Here is a 19724-nt window from a genome sequence, read left to right as displayed (position 1 = left end):
TTGCAGTCTTCAGGCCAGGAAGGCTAAGGTGTCCTCGATTAATGGGAACATTGGCAAAGAACATACACAATAGTAAACAGTGAGGAGGATAGTATAGCAGACTTCTGGAGGACATAGACTGGTGCTGAAAAGTGTGCAATAATGCATTTTGGAAGGAAGAATGAGAGACAATGTAAACAAAATTGGACAACATTAAAGGGGATGCAGGAACAGAAATCTGGAGATTGATATATACACAAATTGTTGAAGGGGGGGGCAGGACAAGTTGAGAAGGCTGTTAAAAATGCACATACGATCCTGGGCTTTATAAAGGCATAGAGTACAAAAAAGCAAGGAAGTTATGCTAAATCTTTATAAAGCCTCAGCTGGAGTAGTGTCCAGTTCTGGGCACCGCAGTTTAGGAAGGGCATCAAAGCCTTGGAGAGGGTGCTGAGGAGATTTACTAGAATGGTACTGGGGTTAAGGAACTTCAGTTATGTGGAGAAACTAGACAAGTTGGGATTGTTCTACTTCCAGCACAGAAGGTTAGAAGAGATTTAATACAGCTGTTCAAAGTTATGAAGGATTTTGATAGAGCTGATAAGGAGAAACTGTTTCCACTAGCAAGAGGGTAAATATCCAGAGCATATAGATATTAAGATAACTGGATAAAGCAGAGGTGAGATTAGAATTTTAAAAAAAACACAGCAAGTTGTGATGATCTGGAATACTGCCTGAAAGGGTGAGTGAAGCAGATTCAACAGTAACTTTGAAAAGGGAACTGGGTAAAAATTTGAAAAGGAAATATTCATAGGGCTATGGGGAAAGAAGCAAGGGAGTGGGACATATTGGATAGTTCTTTCAAAGAGCAAGAAAGAGACACATGGACTGAATAGCCTCCTTCTGTGTGGCATGATTCTATGATGCACAAATCAGAAATCAGAGGGAGTGTTGCCTGTAGCCCATCTGTGTGCAACTCATTCCAGCTGCCCAGTTTCTAAGGGAACAGAATGGATCTCTATATCTCTGACCAATGACAACGCATGCCAGAGATGACCAATTGGGGGAAATGAAACTTATTTTTAAAATGCAGTTAAATTATACATCACAACCACAAAATAGTAATTGTAGGTTCCTTAAATTCTTGCCTAAAATCACTGTAGCCTCAGCTCAAGTTATAAAACAGCTATAAATGTTCATGCAAAATGGATTGTTCCAGTGTTAAAACATTTGTTCATCTCAAATGATGATCTATAAAATACTGAATGGGAATTCCAATTTATCCAAATAAAGTGCTCATATAGGAGGACCCAGGCTAACTCCAGGTGTGAACCCATTTTATTTGCTAGCTTTTTCTTCCTTGGATAAAGCATTTATTTCTCCCAATAAGAATTTACAACTGGAATTGTATTTTACATTATGTTAAAATAAATCAATGAGTCTTTATTCCCTGATCCATAAATGCTGGCCCTGGATTTAAGAGACAGAAGCACTGGAGTGACTTTTTGTTTTGCAAATTGTGACTAGCACTTCGGAATGAAAATGTTGAATATTTACTTAGAAATTACAGCACAGAAACAGGCCAATCAGCCCCACTGGTCTATGCCAGTGTTTATGCTCCACAAAAGCCTCCTCCTACCCTATCATAACCTTGTATTCCTTTCCTCCTCATATACTTATAATTGCTTCATCTTAAATGCATCTATGCTATTTGCCTCAACTACTCCACATGGTAACAAGCTCTACATTCTCACCACTCTCTGGGTAAAGATGGCAGGTGGAAGTTATAAATGCACACCTTGACAGGTAATACAAAATCAGAAGTAGCCTAAATGCAATTTCCTTGCTCCACCTCAATTTCCTCCTCATCCCTCCTGATACTGAAAACTCCTTGCTGGGACACAGATCCACAGGCAGTCTCAGATAGCTCACCCAGGTGACGACTTTTAAATTGAAGACTAGACATTGAGTATTATCAGGTTGGCCCGCATGGAGTGGATCGTAACCAAGCCCAATATTGTCTTCACATGTCTACATTCCAGCAGGAGGTTACTGGACAGCAGGATATCTGACTGATTGTTCCCTTTTCCAGGAATTTTGAAGCCAAGTGCAGCACCCTGCCCCCCGAGTCTCTGGCTGAGATCAGCGAACACAATGAATTGGAAATCAAGCTTGGGACTTTACAGTCTTTGTGGCAGCTCAACTGCTGTAATTTTAGCTCTAACTACAAAGACTTCACCCACATTGAAGATTTCTCTCCACTAAAAAAATGAAAGTTTATCTTAAACACCTCCCATCAAAGAGCCTGATGTTAAGTTTACCCAAGAGTAGCTGAGCCATATAAACCAGAAAAGTGTCGTCACACCAAAAGTTTCTGGGTTGGTACAATCTTAGACTCTGAACATTCAGGAATGAAATTAAGAAGGGTTTTTCCACACAAACAGTAGTATAAATCTAGACGTCTCTGCTCTAAAAGGCTGTGGATGCTGGGACAATAGAATTTAGGTCTGAAATTGATTTTTGTTGGGTAAAGGTATCAAGCATATGAAGCAAAGTCAGGTAAATGGAACTAAGCTTCAGATCAGCCATGATCTCACTGAATGAAACAGCATGCTTGATGGGCTGAATGGTTCTCCTCCATTCCTAAATATTCTTAACGCCATGGACTCAGATAAGGGGAAGAGGAGGAGTCAGCCAGGGTTCCTCCAACCAATAAGGGTTTATGTGCGGAAATTGGACAAAGAGCAGTTCAGGGTTGGCTGCAAAGCTCCCACAGTCAAATATCCTATTGACACTAATATGGCTCCTTAAATGAAGAACGATTCCTTGACTAAGATAGCATAGGGAGCCCAATGTCTAAAAGGACTGTAACTCAAGCAAGGAACCTCAAGTGAGGAGGGAAGAAAATCCGAGAAAAGCCTCCAAACTCTGGATAAGATCATGAAGAAATTTTTTTTAAAAAATTACTTCAAACAATTTGGAATGACCTTCTTGTGGACAAGAAGATTCTGTCTTATTATTGGTAATTACTGGCAGCCAACATGCTCTAAAGCAGCAAACACCGCCTTTACCCGAGTCACAAAGCTGCTGGAATTAGACCCTTTCAGTCAATATTTGTACTAGGAGGAAGTGTCTGGTTAAAAGGTAAGGGCAGGTCTTCAATATAGATTAAAGGGAATCTTTCAATTAAAATGTTTCTACAGTAAATTTAAACTTGTACAATGCTTAGCTTCTACAAAAGGCATTGTCCAAATACTTTCAGCGGTCACCTCAGCAGAGAATGCTTCAGAAAGCAAGAAATCGTACATTGCAACTCAGTGCTTTACCTACGGTCAAGTCATTGAGTTTCCTTAGACAACTGTCCAATAAAAGCAACATTTCTGCTCCAGTTGTTCTAAGTTTAAATTTAAAAAAAATATACTCCTACATTGACTGCACAGCAGTAACAAAAGAACATAGAGAATCATTAATTTTATGTGGAAAACGTGATATTACAGTAGTAAACAGCAGAGTAAACATTTGCAGGCCTTGCTCTGAAACTGTGTGCACTTTTTAATATAGAACTTTTTTTTTAAATGTTGAAGCACAAGATTCCTACCACGGGCAGAAAAATGGATGAACCCTCTGCCAGTCGGTTGATCTTGCTCTCATCTTTTAAGTATAATAAATTTTACAATGACCCATAGCCTCAGAGGTTGATTGTATAAAAAGATTCCTAAAGACAACTTTAAAAGTTCAAATTCACTCCATCTTCATCTCCACGGGCCTCAGTTCTTGAAACGTGTTTGTTCACAGATGTGGTTAAATTTCCTAGAAGAAAAAGGACAAAAGGTTTTTTTTTTTAAAAAAGTGGCAGAATTTCCCTAACTTGACTGTTACGGTCAAGTGAGGAGGAGTCAAAGGGCTTTCCTCTTTTCCCTCCTCCTGTTTAACCACAACAGGTTTAATTCTTTCTTAAAGTGGATGTACTGGCCAATTCAGTCGGTGTTTGATTACGTACTTGCTATAATCATAACAAGAACCAATTAGGACAGGCTTACTTCAGTTAACAACTTTATTGTACCTAAACTAAACTTATAAAATAATAAACAATGTGCCAACTTTCACTCACACATACTTGAGGTTAACACACAAATAGGTTAGAGTGAGGAAAGGTAGATTGGTTGAGTTAGAGTCCAAAGAAAAAAGGTATACAGTCTGTGAAATTTGGTGATTTGGCTGGCTTCTTGCTGAATTCAGTGGTCCTGAGGCTTTTAATTTGAAGAGGTAGATGACTTGTTCAATGAGTCTCTTGGAGATAGCAATGCAGATGATTTCCTCCAATGAGGTTTCTGACTGCATCCAAAGACTGCAAAGGTCCTCAGTCAACAGCAGGATTTGCAAGTTTTCAAGTTGGAATGGAGAGGGGGGGGGGGGGGGGGGGTGACCCCTACTTAGGGTCTGCACATGTCAGAGTCCAAAAGCTTCTCCTTTGCTGCAGAGAACATCATCAGCTTAAAACCACAGATGGCGAGGGGCTTGTCACACGACAGTCACTCAGTGATTCAAACAAAGCAGTTAGCAGTATTTCTCTGCTTGCTGAGAGAACAGACAGTTCTTTTAAACTTCCTGGGTCTTGGTTCTTGCTGGGAAATGCACAGACCTTCTCTCAGTCCTTTGCAATGTAGGATACAGTGCTGTAAACTAGGTGATCATCTTAAGCTGAAACTTTGCTTGTAGCTTGTCTTTTAAAAAAAATATAGATTCAAATCTCCAGTCAGTGGATTATAGAAAATTATCATTCAACAAAGCACACTGGCTTAACAACTCACTTTAAAACAAAATATTTCCCAGTCAGAACGAATTCCAATTAACCATATAGGGGCGGCACAGTGGCGCAGTGGTTAGCACTGCAGCCTCACAGCTCCAGGGACCCGGGTTCGATTCCGGGTACTGCCTGTGTGGAGTTTGCAAGTTCTCCCTGTGTCTGCGTGGGTTTTCTCCGGGTGCTCCGGTTTCCTCCCACAAGCCAAAAGACTTGCAGGTTGATAGGTAAATTGGCCATTATAAATTGTCACTAGTATAGGTAGGTGGTAGGGAAATATAGGGGCAGGTGGGGATGTTTGGTCGGAATATGGGATTAGTGTAGGATTAGTATAAATGGGTGGTTGATGTTCGGCACAGACTCGGTGGGCCGAAGGGCCTGTTTCAGTGCTGTATCTCTAATCTAATCTAATCTAATCATACCTTTTGGATTAGATTAAGCAGTAACACTGCTGCTTCAAAATCATTTTTAAAACAAACAGTCCTCAGCAAAAGCAATTAGCCCATTTTGGACTATTCCTTGCAGCAAGCCAATAGATGAAGAGATTTCTGCTCTGGTTCGGTGAAACTCTGTGGTCCTAAATGGACAGGCCATTAAACGCAGCTTCTCCACAGCTACAAACAGCTTTTCGCTCCTCATAGGCATAAAGGAACTGAGTTAAGTGCTATCAAGACAAACATCCCATTTGTCATTGTATAATATATTGACGGGTACAAAGCACAATGATCCTTTTGTCAGAACACATCCTCTGACTTACTATGAGCAATGTCATGGGACATCCACTAACTCTGTAACCTTTACCCTTTATTGTTCAAATTACTAAATGAGGGTAGCAAATTTCATTGAATTCTAGCAAGGCATTAAGGCAAACTGGAAAGTGACAGGGAAAATGTTCAAAACTTTCTCAACACTAGAGAAGAATGAATTAACCTGTGTATGGTACTTACATGGCATGATGTGCTTTAACCTGTGTGCGACAGTTTCGACCCCAGTAGCAATCTGGACGTGCAGTTACAGACCCTGTAAGGTTAATTAGTTGCAATTTAAACGAAAGACTAGACAAGATTATTCTGAAAGAACTCTACAGCTCTTTTCGCTGCACAGGACACAACATAACATGAGAAATGGTCAGGCCTATACAGGTGTCCTGCTAAAAACCAGTGCGCTTTTTAATACACACATGTAGATGCACATATTGAACTATAATACACTGGGACTCAAATTAAATGTAGTACAATTCACTTCTAAATTTCGGGATGCATACTTCTATAATCTCTGCATATTTGACTCAAAAGAACATTTAGTCATTGCGGATATGTGTTTATGTGTTGAGAAGCGAGGCTTCTTTTTGAAGATAAATTTTCTCTTCATTAGCTTCTATGTAATCCTAATAATGTACAGGATTTATTCAGCCAGTACTCTATTTTCTAGGAAAAGTGGTTTAAAAATAAGTTCAATTTAGACAAAAGGGAACCACTACATTAATATGTCTGATTTGCCACATAATCCTGAAGGTGTTTAGAGAGACACCTATTCAGTTATTGATGGTATTCCTCAATTCTCACATTTAACTATAATTTATCTTCCTTAAAATTTTGCTCACATAACAATAGTGGCTGAACTTCAAAATTTCCATTGGCCCTCAAGCACTCTAGGCTATCCTGAGGATACAACTAGGAACGACATAAATGCAAGTGACTGCTTTCTTAAAAACTGCTAACCAATCGTTAAATGGAACTACCTGGAAGTTCTGCAGCAGGAATGTTCTGCCTGTACTGATAGGCCAACTCTCGGAAGTTATGTAGTCCACAACAGTAACAAAGCACAACATTTGTCGTAACATGATAATCTGTTTTGAAAAAATTAAAAAGAAAAAAGTAATGCAGATAGCACCTGTTGACAGAATTAAACCCCCAAGTCTTCCGTTTACAAGGTAAGCTTGTACAATCACCAATTATTCTAATTTATTAAACACTAGAAAATGTCAAACTCAGAAGAGTCAAGCATTAGCTATTAGCACTTTTCTCGAACTAAAAGTTCCCATTGTGTCACTACATCTCACTTAGATGACATATGATGGCTATGATTGCTTTTTTATCCAATACACAACATGACTGTCATACAGACAGCACAGAAAAACAGCACTTAAAAAAAAAAATCAATGGAAAATATGCATTCTAATATGAAATATCATATAAAATGTGAGTGTAGTCACTTATTTATTTTTATTTTATTTTTTTTTTATTTAGAGATACAGCACTGAAACAGGCCCTTCGGCCCACCGAGTCTGTGCCGACCAACAACCACCCATTTATACTAACCCTTATTGAGGTAATAACACTGTAGGATTACATTACTAGAAGCTTTTGGGTTCAAGTCCCACTCGAGTCTCGACCACAAAATGCAGGCAGATACTCAAGTGTAATATTGCTTTGTCGTTAAACTGAGGTCCAGTCCACCCTGTGAGGTGAATGTATAAGATCCCACAGCACTGTTTCGAAGAGCAGGGGAGTTCTCCCAGTGTTCTGGCAAATATCCATGTGTCAACCAAGATGAGTAAAACAGATGATCTGGTGATCATCACATTGTTGTTTGTGGGATCTTATGCACAAATTGACTGCCATATTTGGTTAAACATCAAGTACTTCATTGGCTGTAAAGCACTTTGGGATTTCCTGAGGTCATGAAAGGTGCTATATAAATGCAAATCTTTCTTTAAGTGTTCATTTTTATAACAAGCCATCTACATTTGAGTTGTAATTGCGAGTTCAAATTACACATACCCGTCAGAACAAATTTTCCTCTCTGAAGAGCCAAAAGACTTTCCTGCAACATCTCTTTCCAAGTAAGGCCTCTAGATGCAAGGTAATTCTGAAAGGTAACACCAAGCCATACAAGATTATGATTAAATCAAGTATTATTACATACAAGAGCATGTGTGACATCCAGCTTCGAACTTCAAATCCTGCTCCTAAAGTCAATATCAAGTCAAACTTTTCATTGTTTCCTGGTCTGTGCTGAACCAAAGAGCAATTCTTTAAAAAGGAAAGCTGTGTTTTGATGATGGGAGTTAAAAGAAGTCAAGTAACTCTAATTCGGCTACCAAAATCTGTTGAAGAGATGCTATGGTTCGGCACGAACTGGATGATGAATCTAACTCATTAAGTGAAGGATAAACTAAAGAGAAGGTTAAGTGCATTTTAAAAAAGGCAGGTTTGTTTGTGCAGCCGACAAGAGGAGCTGATGTGATCAGGCAGGCTTTTGCACCATTGAGGGAATACAAATACACAGCAGTATAAAGAGGCTTGGGAATAGGTAACCTGTCTGTGTTGTCAGCCAGATAGGTGTGCGTGGTTCCAGGAGAAAACCCAGAGCACCTACCAAAAAGGCAACTTTCGTCTAATTGAGCTAGCAGCCTGGCTCAGTTGGTAGCAGTCTCACTTCTCAAGTCTGATGGATTCAATTCCTACTGAGGATGTTAAAAGATCCCGCGGTTCTATTGGAAGAGTCGTGAGTTCTCCTAGTGTCTTGGTCAACATTATTCTCTCAACCAACATCATGAACAGATTACCTGGCTGTTTGTCTCATCATTGACTGGGAGACCACACTCTGCACAAAATGCTGCTGCTTTTAGCTACAAACAATAAATGCCTTCTGAAGTGCTTTCAGATATTTGATCAGGCCCAATGTACCTATCTTTCATCTCCCTACCCCCGGGTGATAAATCTCCAAATCATGGAGTGGCTAAGTATAGTACTTCACTACATTATGGATTCCTCATGACAAAGAGTTACTCTTCCCCCTAATTGAAGGGGAAATATCAGAACCACTACAGGTCGCTCTTACACACCTCTCCACAGCACCATCAATAAAGATATGTGAAACAGCAGTACACCTGCCTGACTGGACAGTGGAGAAAACGCATTCCAGGATCAACCAAGGACAGGCACAGAAAACTAATGCATTAAAAAAAATGGAAGGGTTGCAATAAAGCACACAGAAAAGATTTCCATTAATGTTTAGAGGGCATCTTACCTTCAGGATATCCGATTCATAGCTGTTGTTATTTAATATTCCATCCAAACATTTTTCTCCAAAATTTATATCTGTCAAAAATATATTATCCAGTTAGAACCATCTCTTAAAGCTTAGATTTAGAATTCAGAAGAACCACTGAAGATGATATTCACATAGGGTTGCTCTTTAGAGACTGGAATGAGTACAGTGGCCCCGCACCAGGTCCCTGGAAAAACTAACTAGGATTACAGGACTTTGGGGAGCAAGCAGGACAGTGAGACTTCTGTTACACTGTAAACTTATATGATGCTTAAAAAGTGGATAAAGTGTTCCATTCATCAGCATGGATATCCCTCACCACAGTTACAAATGTAAGAAAACCATAATCCCAACAGTCAGGAAAAAGCAGCAGTCTAAAGTGCTCTCATGGAACTGTAGAATTTACTGAGAAACCAATCACATCAACCTAATCAACTAAGCATTATCATCACCTAAAATGACCACTTTACTGTCTTATTATTCAAGGAGGCCCTTTTAGAGCATATAATGTTTGATAGAAAATATATCTACCACAAAATCTCGCCAAGCAGCCAGAGCATCCCACTCGTGAGCAGCCCCAATACATGTGGCAGAAGGTCCGTAAACAAATCGTGCCTGGAAGAACACATTTTCAGAATTACTTGACTGTTATCTATATACAGGATAGGTTAGTCACAATATGCAGGCTGAACAGAGCATTTGTTTAGGCTAAGAATGCAGCTGCGGGAGCAAGGCTCATGTTTGCTTTGAAAACAGATTTCAGAGAAAGGTTCTACACATACTGACATTTTAATGTAGTTTTGCACCTCTTTTTTTTAAAGAAAAAGGCTGATCTGATTGTTCTCACTGCTAGAAATTGCAAGTTTCTAAAGGTTTTAAATGGGAATTGCTTGGAATACACATTTAGATTGAATGTTAATTTTAATACCTATTTACAATTTATATCAATGACTTGGATGAAAGGACAGAATGCATGGTTGCTAAATTTGCTGATGACACAAAGATAGGTAGAAAAATAAGTTGTGAAGAGGACTTGAGGAGTCTGCAAAGGGATATAGATAGGTTAAGTGAGTGGGCAAAAATTTGGCAAACGGAGTATAATGTGGGAAAATGTGAACTTATCCACTTTGGGAGGAAGAATAGTAAAGCAGCATATTATTTAAATGGAGAGAGACTGCAGAACTGTGAGGTACAGAGGTATCTGGATGTCCTGGTACATGAATCATAAAAGGTTGATATGTAGATACAGCAAGTGATTAGGAAGGCAAATGGAATGTTGTCGTTTATTGCAAAAGGAATGGAATATAAAAGTAGAGATGTTTTGCTACAGTTGTATAGGATATTGGTGAGACCACATCTGCAGTACTGTGTACAGTTTTGGTCTCCTTATTTAAGAAAGGATATAAATGCATTAGAGGCAGCTCAGAGAAGGTTCACTCGACTGATACTTAGGATGGGAGGGGTTATCTTATGAAGAAAGGTTGGACAGGTTGAGTCTGTATCCATTGGTGTTTAGAAGACTGAGAGGTGATCTTATTGAAACATGTAAGATCCTGAGGGGACTCTACAGGGTGGATGCTGAAAGGATGTTTCCATTTGTGGGAGAGACTAGAACTAGGGGACACAATTTAAAAATAAGGAGTCACCCATTTAAGATGGAGATGAGGAGAAATTTCTTTTCTGAGGGAGGCAGGGTCATTGAATATTTTTAAGGCAGAGGTTGATAACTTCTCGACTAGCAAGGGTGTCAAAGGGTATCGGGGTAGGTAGGAAACTGGAGTTGAGGTCACAATCAGATCAGGCACGATCTTATTAAATGGCAGAGCAGGTTCATAGGGGGGGGAATGGCCCACTCCAAGTCCTAATTCATATGTTCATTTTTTCATACCTTGTTATAACTATTTAACTGCGCAACACCCAAACTTCTTCAAACTAGATTTAGACTTTTACTATCCTGGTAACTGGCAAAATCAAGTGAGATGTGGAGATGTGTTTTCACACAGTGAGTTGATATGATCTAGAATGCACTGCCTGAAAGGGTGGTGGAAGCAGATTCAACAATAAATTTCAAAAATGGCATAAATATCTGAAGAGTAAAAATTTGCAAGGTTATGGACAAAGATCAGGGACTAATTGGATTGCTCATTAAAAGAGATAGCACAGGTACAAGGGGTCAAATGGCCTCCTTTTACACTGTACTATTCTGACTCGATAAAGAAAAAGCGAAATTAGCACTTAACTGTGACTACACTTTAAAAACAATTAATTTGCTATGAAGCACTTTGTGACATCCTGAGACCATGAAAGGCAATAAATAAACGCTTTTGTGAGTACTGTCAACAGTAAATGCTAAACCTCAAAAAGTGCAAGTACAAATAATTTTTGGATATGGCTTTAGACAGCTTGTTTTTAACCTTGTTTTTACTTTACAATTACTTATTAAGTTCTGCATCTGTGAGTGAACATCCAATTAAGAGTTTCTCCTGAATTCAACTGGCCCATGTTAACCACATGACACAGCTGGTCACATGATTAATGGGGACCAAACAGGCTCAGCAATTACATTCTAGAACAAAAACACCGATTTACCTGATCTGAAAGCGTAACCGAGCTGAAATGCACTAACTACATCTTTAAAATTCAACTTCAAACTAAAGTTTTAAGCAAACTGAAGTTCTTGTGCATGCTCAAGTCCTGGGACCCCAGACAAGACCCAGCATTCTTGTGGCAAGGAAGCTGAGTCAGAGATTATAGTCACTGAAGCCCAACTCAATTCCCATTCCAAAGCAGATAGATAGGAGACCAATTAACAAAAACTTAGGATGCTGCAACCTGGCCACATACATTGCTGAGGTGTAATGGTTGGGTTCTGCTCACGTTCCGCCCTCCGGTCAGGCATTGGCTGAAAACAGCAAGTGCAAATCATGTGAGGACCTCGAGTAGGGCAGGTGTACTCTTGGACAGCTTAAAAAACATTTTAAAAAAAGGACAGAAAAAAAATACAGTTAGCAAGCTCAGGACATGTACAAAGTAATTCATTTGACAGAGATCAGAAAAGTTATAGAATTTGTAAATTGTATTTAGCAGTAAAAACATTGAATCTAAGACATGAATGAGGATCTGGTTACTTCCATTATTACACTGTGAAATGAATGATCACTGTTCATAAACTGAGCAATCGCTATTCTTAATTAAAGTAGAAAGCAAAATGGTGAGCAGGTTGTTGAATTTAAGACAGTTCATTCACAAGTGCTATAAAAGATTGGTAGAGTATTAATAATTATAATTACATATATATTAAGCAGTATCATAAATCAGATTGCCAACCAAAACTGGAGTGCTCATTAAATGTCATTTATAATCAACACTTCTATAGCTCCAACAGACTTATGCAAAATGATTGATGGGTTTGAACCAATAAACAATGAAAGACTGTTTCCACAGGTTGACGAATCAGCCAGAAGGGGCTTTAGACTGAGGATAATCACCAGGAAATAAAGTTTATCACACAGCAGTATCAGAACATGGAATGCTTTACCACAAGTGGCTATTGAGACAGGGGACTATAACATTTCTAATACAATTGATAAACATTTTAAAAGGATGCTGCGAAATGGGATTAGAGTAGCTAGCTTGGACACAGGTATGATGGAATAAATGGGTTCCTTCTGTGCTGTAGTTTTCATGACTTTTCAAGTTTGACATTTCAATATGGCCAGTTCCTATTGTGACTTTCAGATCTCCAGTTAAAAGCAGTATTGGGCTGGAGCTGGCAATTACTCACCTACAACAGATGACAGACAAACAAGTTTTCAAAAAGCTAAAATAATTCAATCAGTTAAGTAACTTAGTTTTTGCAATGATTAACACTTAAGGTATAGTTAGATCTTTGGATATACTGCTTGTACTGCTATCAACCGTGCATTATTACCCAGGAAAACAGCAGGCCCGTTCTTGAGATCTTTGAAAATACAGTTCTTAAAATAAACAAGAGCACTAAAGGTTGACTCACTTTACTACGTTAGTACCCAGCACCACTCACCTTACTATCTACATCATCTCTCTTATTTCTACATCGTGTTTTCTGGAAAACATGCTATACCTCTTTTTCTCATTCTGCTTTGTGCAACCCACATTGTAAATTTTAATCTTGTTCATAAAGCATCTAAGCAGTCTTCCACACATTGAGACCATATCTCCCCTCAAAACTCCTCCCTCTGCTTTCCCTGGTTTCTGAAAACTTAACAGTCTGATATTTTAAATGGCTAATTCCCAGCTGGGAATGCAACCTACAGCCACTCTGTGACACACAACCTTCATCCCATCACTCCATGGCACAGTTTGGCTTGCCAAACATAATCAAGCTCCATCCTCTCCTTTCACATCACATTTACACCACAATATTCTCCAAAATGTAACATTTGATTTCTCCTCTTTGTTTAGATCTCTGGCATTTACTCACACTATTTTTCAACTGCCAATAGATGGCTGACTTTCTCTCACAAGATTGTTTTCTAACTAATCACAAAAAGATATAAGATCAGACGAGGTGTTTCATTTCCCAGCCTCTCTAAGGAATTACATTACATCAAATGTATAGCACAGAAACAGACCATTCGGCTCAACTGCGCTATGTCGCTGTTCATGCTCCACACGAGCCTCCTCCCATCCCACTTAATCTCACCCCCATCAGCATATCGTTCTAGTCCTTTCTCCAACATGTACTTATCGTCACTCCCCTTAAATGCAAACTTCCATCACCACCACCATGAAGTTACCTTCTTTCACCTCATCCTCAAGGTCAGATTGTTCATTTTTCAAACTTTAACTGTTTAGATAAGCAAGTTATGCTAAGAGATATGCACCTGTAGTAGCACCATTGTCCATTATGGTCTATGGACACTTACCCTCAGGGATACTGGTAGAAGTTGACGGGGCATCACTCGTCATTCTGAAACCTGGCAAGAAAGTAGACTGATTGCTCTCGGACCGATATCCAGGACACTGTCTGCATACAATATGAGGCTGACTGAAAATGGATATAAAATCTAAAATGCAGTCAACCATGGAGACAGCAAACTGTATTTAAACCTTACTCTAAAATTTGTGTAACTTGGTAAAGACCAGGAAAAAAAATAAAAGCAAAGAAACAACTTGTTATACCCTACTAATCCAATCAGAAATTACTTCCCATTGTATTTATATCTCCATTTCCTATTCTGCACCACACATATTGCTATCTTTCTCTGTTAGAAGGCTGTACTGAACCATCACATGCTCAAAATACACTAAAGCAGTACAGCAACCTCTTTACACATTTTATTCAAACAGAATAGGCACATCCACAGTAGCAGTCTTGCCTCTGAATCAGAAGGTTCACGACCCACTCCAGAGACCACAGCACAGGCTGACCCTCCAATGTAGTACTGAGGGAGTGCTGTACTGTTAGAAGTGCTGCCCTTTGGAAGAGACAATAAACCAAAATCCTGTCTGCCCTCTCAGGTAGAGGTAAAAGATCCCATGGCACTACTTGAAGAGCAGGGGAGTTCGCCATGCTGTCTTGACCAACTTTTGTCTCTCAATCAACATCACTATAACAAATTATCCTAGCGCTTTGGGATGTTCTGAGAGTGTGAAAGGTGCTATATAAATGCAAGTTCCTTCTTTCAACTTTCAGTAGCTCAGTAAATTTGTTCATTAAGCAGCTGAGCCATTCATCCCAGGATCCCTTAATCTGTACAAATTAGTGGATCTCATCCAAGGCAGAAACTGGGGCAATACAACCAACTTCACAACTCTGGATAAGAGAGGTGGGTGAAGGGTGAAGAGTGGGTAGAATGATGAAAAGAAAAATGATCCAAGATTTCTCTTTCTCATTGCTATTGTGACCCCTGCCGCATCTCCCTTGTCACCAGTGTTAGTGCACTGTGTGTACATTGGGCAAGAACAGGCTCCTATGACTAAGTAGCCCGATGACACATTGATGCTTACATTGAAACAAGAGGAGGCCATTCAGCCCCTCAAACCCGTTTCACCATTCAATTTTAACTCCATCCAACCGTATTGGCTAGCAAAAATCTATCAACCTCAGGTTTAAAATGATTAATTGAGCCCAGCATCCATTGCTTTTTGTGGGAATGTGTTCCACACTTCTACCACCCTCTGCATGAAGAAGTGTTTCCTAACTTCTCTCTTGAATGGTCTAGCTCCAACTTTCAGGTTGTATGCCCTTGTCGTTGGCTTCCTCCGAGCAGCAGTAATAACTTTTCTCTATTTATCCTATAAATCTGTTTCAAAATCCTAAAAACCTCAATCAAATCACCCCTTATGCTACGATAGTCTACAGGTTATGCATGTTGGGTCAGGTTATATAGCCAGCATCCATGAGCTGTCCTAGCAAGGAAGCAACACCTTCAGGAGAGGACAGGAAGGGAGTGGATATAGGTTTCTCCCTCCACTATTAATATGCACTTAGAAGTCAATATTCATGATACTACAGTTGAAGTATTACAAGAATGTGACCAGAATTATGTTTGGTTAAAGTTCTGCTATGTGTTAACTCAATTTTCTGTCTGCCCACCTTCTAAAGATGCCCACAGCTCAGTAAACGATAATTCATTACAAAGCAATCCACTTGCTGCTGTTCAGTCACTTTTCCTACTGTTCTGATTTTCTCAGGACTGCACAAACCTGATGCATGTATTGTAACCAATAATCACATACTTTCACAATAGAAACAAGGACTGTCTGCTCCTCATGTGTTTCTTCCTGCACAAATAAAAGCAGAACTTTCAAAAACCCACCTAAAATCAGAAGACTCACTGTCAACATCGGACAGTTCCAGAAAATCCTCAGAGCTGACCTCTTCATCGGAGAATGACCGTTTAATCTTAGGCTGTAACATGTCATGTGTGATTTTATTTCTGGCATCCATACTTTGCAGTTCATCGCCACTCCGACACTTGTCTGAAATAGTAAATCACGCACAAATGTGACCAAAACAAAGCATCAAATCAGTGTCATAATGTAGCCACAGTTTAGACTGATGTCTGGTATTCCAATGAATTTCCTTTCCTCTCCCACTTGGACAAGCAATGAAATTTTATGACAATTCAAGCAAGAACCATGGTTTGGGACAGCAAGTTTACCCATCTCTATCATGAGATTTATCACACTCAACACATTTTGTGACAATGTAGTAATTTCCTCTATTTGAGATTTTATAATTGTATTTCCTCCTGTTCATTGCACTGTCACTCCCTAATATGTTAGGATGCATCTTTCTCACAGAATTACATTCTAAGCCAGTAACTGGAAACTACACTTGTGAAGCTACCAATGTTCCTACAACATTCAACAATGTTTCCAACTTGATCCCTCTCCTCCTCCCCAGATCCGTCTTGTCCATTTGCCTCAATCTTACTCGAAAGGACAGATCGTGAACTCACACATAGTACCACTTCCTAGTTATCGACAGGGCTCCCAATTGAAACACAAGTTTCTTCTAGATAGACTCCAGAGGCAAAATATTGTCTAAAACTCAGGGAAAATTCAAGCAAGTAGTTGCTGATTTCAACAGCAGATAACCAAGAGCAAGGTGTGGATTCATAGTTGTGCTATCCACTGATCTTAATGCCCTGACATTCTTCCCATCTCCCAAAACCACATAATATTAAACACTTGAAATACAGAATATATCAATACACAATACATAACCCCTTCTTATCCAAATAAATGAGTGCACACGAGTTTAATACTGCAATTACTTGCCTGGGTGTTGCAGTAGATAAGCCTCCACCAGATTATTCACCATGTGGTTCTTGCTGATGCGTTCAACAGGACAGCGGCAGGTTGGGCAGAGTGATGATCGCTCCATCCAGCCCGAGTAACATGCTGCACAGAAAGTGTGCATACATGGTTGAAGGCTGAGCAAGAAGGGGAAAAGAAATGAAATGAAATTAGACCCATGATGAGGTTTATTGATGCCCTGAAACTTTTACATCTTGTGTTGAAAAGCTCGAGCAATTATCCAATCGCTCATTTCTAAGAGTTACCATTTCTGAACCAATAAATTTGCAGGAATGACCAAACAAGCACATTCTAAAATGAGATTTATTAATCATGAACCACCACCAATTCTATCCTAAATACACTATCCCTGGGAGCAATGTTGCATGTAGTTTCCACATTATCGGGATGGGAAAGGCTTAAGGCTTCTAAGACTAAGACTATTTTAAACTTGAATAAGTGCAACTATGTGGACATGAAAACTGAGCTAGCTGAAGTAAACTGGGTTACTAAGCTTGGAGATAGGTCAATAGAGAAGCAGTGGCAGACATTTAAGGGGATATTTCAGAATACTCAGAATAAGTTTATTCCTACTATAAAGAAATATTCCAAAGAGAGGACCCACCATCCGTGGTTAACTAAAGAAGTTCAGGAAAGCATCAAACTTAAGGTGAAGGCAAATTGCGCAAAGGTGAGTGGCAGTTCAGATGATTGGTCAGAATATAAAGAACAGCAGAGAATGACTAAAAGGTTAATCAGGAGAAAGAAATTAGAGTACGAGAGGAAGGTAGCTAGAAATGTAAAAACAGATAGCAAGAGTTTCTACAGGTATTTAAAAAGGAAAAGAGTAAGTAAAGTGAGTGTTGGTCCTCTAGAGTGAGAATGGGAAGCTAATAGTGTATAATAAGGAAATGGCAGTGCAATGAACAAATATTTTGCTTCTGTCTTCACTGTAGAGGATACAAAAAACATTCCAGCAATAGCTGTAAATCAGGAAGTGGAAGGAAGAGAGGAACTTGGTGAAATTACAATCACCTGGGAAGCCGGTGGGCTGACAAGTCCCCAGGTCCTGACGGACTTCATCCTAGGGTCTTAAAAGAAGTGGCTAATGAGGTAGTAGGTGCGTTGGTGTTAATTTTTCAAATTTCGCTAGATGCTGGAAAGGTTCCATCATACTGGAAAGTAGCAAATATAACCCCTCTATTCACGAAAAGGGGGTGGGGGAGGCAGAAAACCGGTAACTATAGGCCACTTAACTTGATGTCTGTCGTGGGGAAGGTGTTAGAATCAAATCATTAAGGAGGTTGTAGCTGGGCACTTAGAAAAACCCAAGGTAATCGGGAATAGTCAGCATGATTTTGTGAAAGGGAAATCATATTTAACCAATTTGTTGGAATTCTTTGAAGGAGTGACATGTGCTGTGGATAAAGGGGAGCCCGTTGACGTACTGTACTTGGATTTCCAGAAGGCATTTGACAAGGTGCCACGTAAAAGATTATTGCGCGAAGTAGGAGCTCATGGTGTAAGAGGTAACATATTAGCATGGACAGAAGATTGGCCGGCTGGCAGAAAACAGAGAGTATGCATAAATGGGTCCTTTTCTGATTGACAGGATGTGACAAGTGGAGTCCCACAGAGGTCTGTGCTGGGGCCTCAACTTTTTACAATTTATATCAATGACTTAGATGAGGGGAGCGATGGCATGGTAGCTAAATTTGCAAATGACACAAAGATAGGTAGGAAAGTATGTTGTGAAAAGGACATAAGGAGGCTGCAGACCGATATAGATAGGTTGAGTGAGTGGGCAAAAATCTGGCAGATGGAGTATAATGTGGGAAAATGTGAAGTTGTTCACTCTGGCAGGAAGAATAAAAAAAGCGGAGTATTACTTAAACGGAGAACGATTGCAGAATTCCAAGGTGCAAAGGAATCTACGTGTTCTAGTGCAGGTACAGCAGGTAATAAAGAAGGCTAATAGAATGCTATCCTTTACTACAAGAAGAGTTGAAAATAAAGGTAAGGATGTTATGCTTCAATTATACAGGGCATTGGTGAGACCACATCTTGAATACTGTGTGCAGTTTTGGTCTCTTTATTTAAGGAAGGATGTAAATGCATTGGAGGCTGTTGAGAGGAGATTTACTAGATTGATACCTAGAATGAGTGGGTTATGTTATGAGGAAAGGTTGGACAGACTGGGCTTGTTTTCACTGGAGTTTAGAAGAGTGAGAGGAGACTTGATTGAAGTATATAAAATCCTGAACAGTCTTGACAAGGTGGATGTAGAAAGGATGTTTCTTCTTACGGATAAGTCCAGAACTAAGGGGCACGGTTTTAAAATTAGGGGACGCCCTTTTAAGACAGAGATGAGGAGAATTTTTTTCTCTCAGAGGGTTGTGACTTTGGAACTCTCTGCCTCAGAAGGTGGTGGAAGCAGGGACATTGAATATTTTTAAGGCAGAAGTAGATAGATTCTGGTTAGGCAAGGGAATCAAGGGGTATCAGGGGTAGAGGAGAGTGTGGAGTTTGAAACACAAACAGATCAGCCATGATCTTCTTGAATGGCAGAGCAGACTCAAGGGGCCGAATGGCCTACTTTTGCTCCTAATTCGTATGTTTGTATGTTAATACACCAGCTGGTCTTTTCCTGTCAATTTTTGTATTCCCCACCCCCCAAAATCCCACTTCACCTGGAGATCACACCTGAGTCGAAGACTTACCGTACGAGTTGTCACCGGAGATAGACAATTACAAATATGGTCATGTTGCAGTCTTGAAGTGTTTGCAAAGAATTTAAAACAACTATTATTTTAAAGGGAGTCAAGTGTTTGAAAGTGCAGTTTGGTCTCACATAAAGGGCTGTTTGTAAAGCATTCACATCTCATTGTACCTGACGCAATCATGCAACAAGTCTTGACAGATGATACAGGTGAGTGTTTCCTCCATTTTGTCCGGTTGCTTTCCTTCTGAGGTCCCTTGATCTTCATGTCTGAAGTTTGAACTTTGACCTTCACTGAGAAGAAACGGATCTGGAATTCCATCATTCTCTGTTAAAATATTTTTTATAAAAAAAGTAATTTTATAGCAGATGTAAATA

General features: G+C 39.6%; 1 protein-coding gene across 1 annotated transcript in view; it reads right to left on the bottom strand.

Moving 5' to 3' along the window:
* Positions 1–3435: 3435 nt before the first annotated feature.
* chfr (checkpoint with forkhead and ring finger domains, E3 ubiquitin protein ligase) overlaps positions 3436–19724 on the bottom strand; it is a 37934-nt gene continuing 21645 nt past the window's right edge. The window contains exons 6-16 of the mRNA XM_068054640.1: positions 19518–19674; positions 16610–16764; positions 15643–15805; positions 13747–13868; positions 11684–11803; positions 9371–9454; positions 8819–8889; positions 7567–7654; positions 6525–6632; positions 5731–5803; positions 3436–3789 (exon numbers count right to left, since the gene is read on the bottom strand). Of these exons, the coding sequence (XP_067910741.1) occupies positions 3747–3789; positions 5731–5803; positions 6525–6632; positions 7567–7654; positions 8819–8889; positions 9371–9454; positions 11684–11803; positions 13747–13868; positions 15643–15805; positions 16610–16764; positions 19518–19674 (1184 nt within the window). The 3' untranslated portion in view covers positions 3436–3746. The remainder of the gene's footprint in view (positions 3790–5730; positions 5804–6524; positions 6633–7566; positions 7655–8818; positions 8890–9370; positions 9455–11683; positions 11804–13746; positions 13869–15642; positions 15806–16609; positions 16765–19517; positions 19675–19724) is intronic.

Source organism: Heterodontus francisci, chromosome 23 (assembly GCF_036365525.1).
Source record: "Heterodontus francisci isolate sHetFra1 chromosome 23, sHetFra1.hap1, whole genome shotgun sequence".
Taxonomy (NCBI): domain Eukaryota; kingdom Metazoa; phylum Chordata; class Chondrichthyes; order Heterodontiformes; family Heterodontidae; genus Heterodontus; species Heterodontus francisci.
Note: the sequence above shows the minus strand (reverse complement) of the source record. Positions and strands in the feature narration are given on the sequence as shown.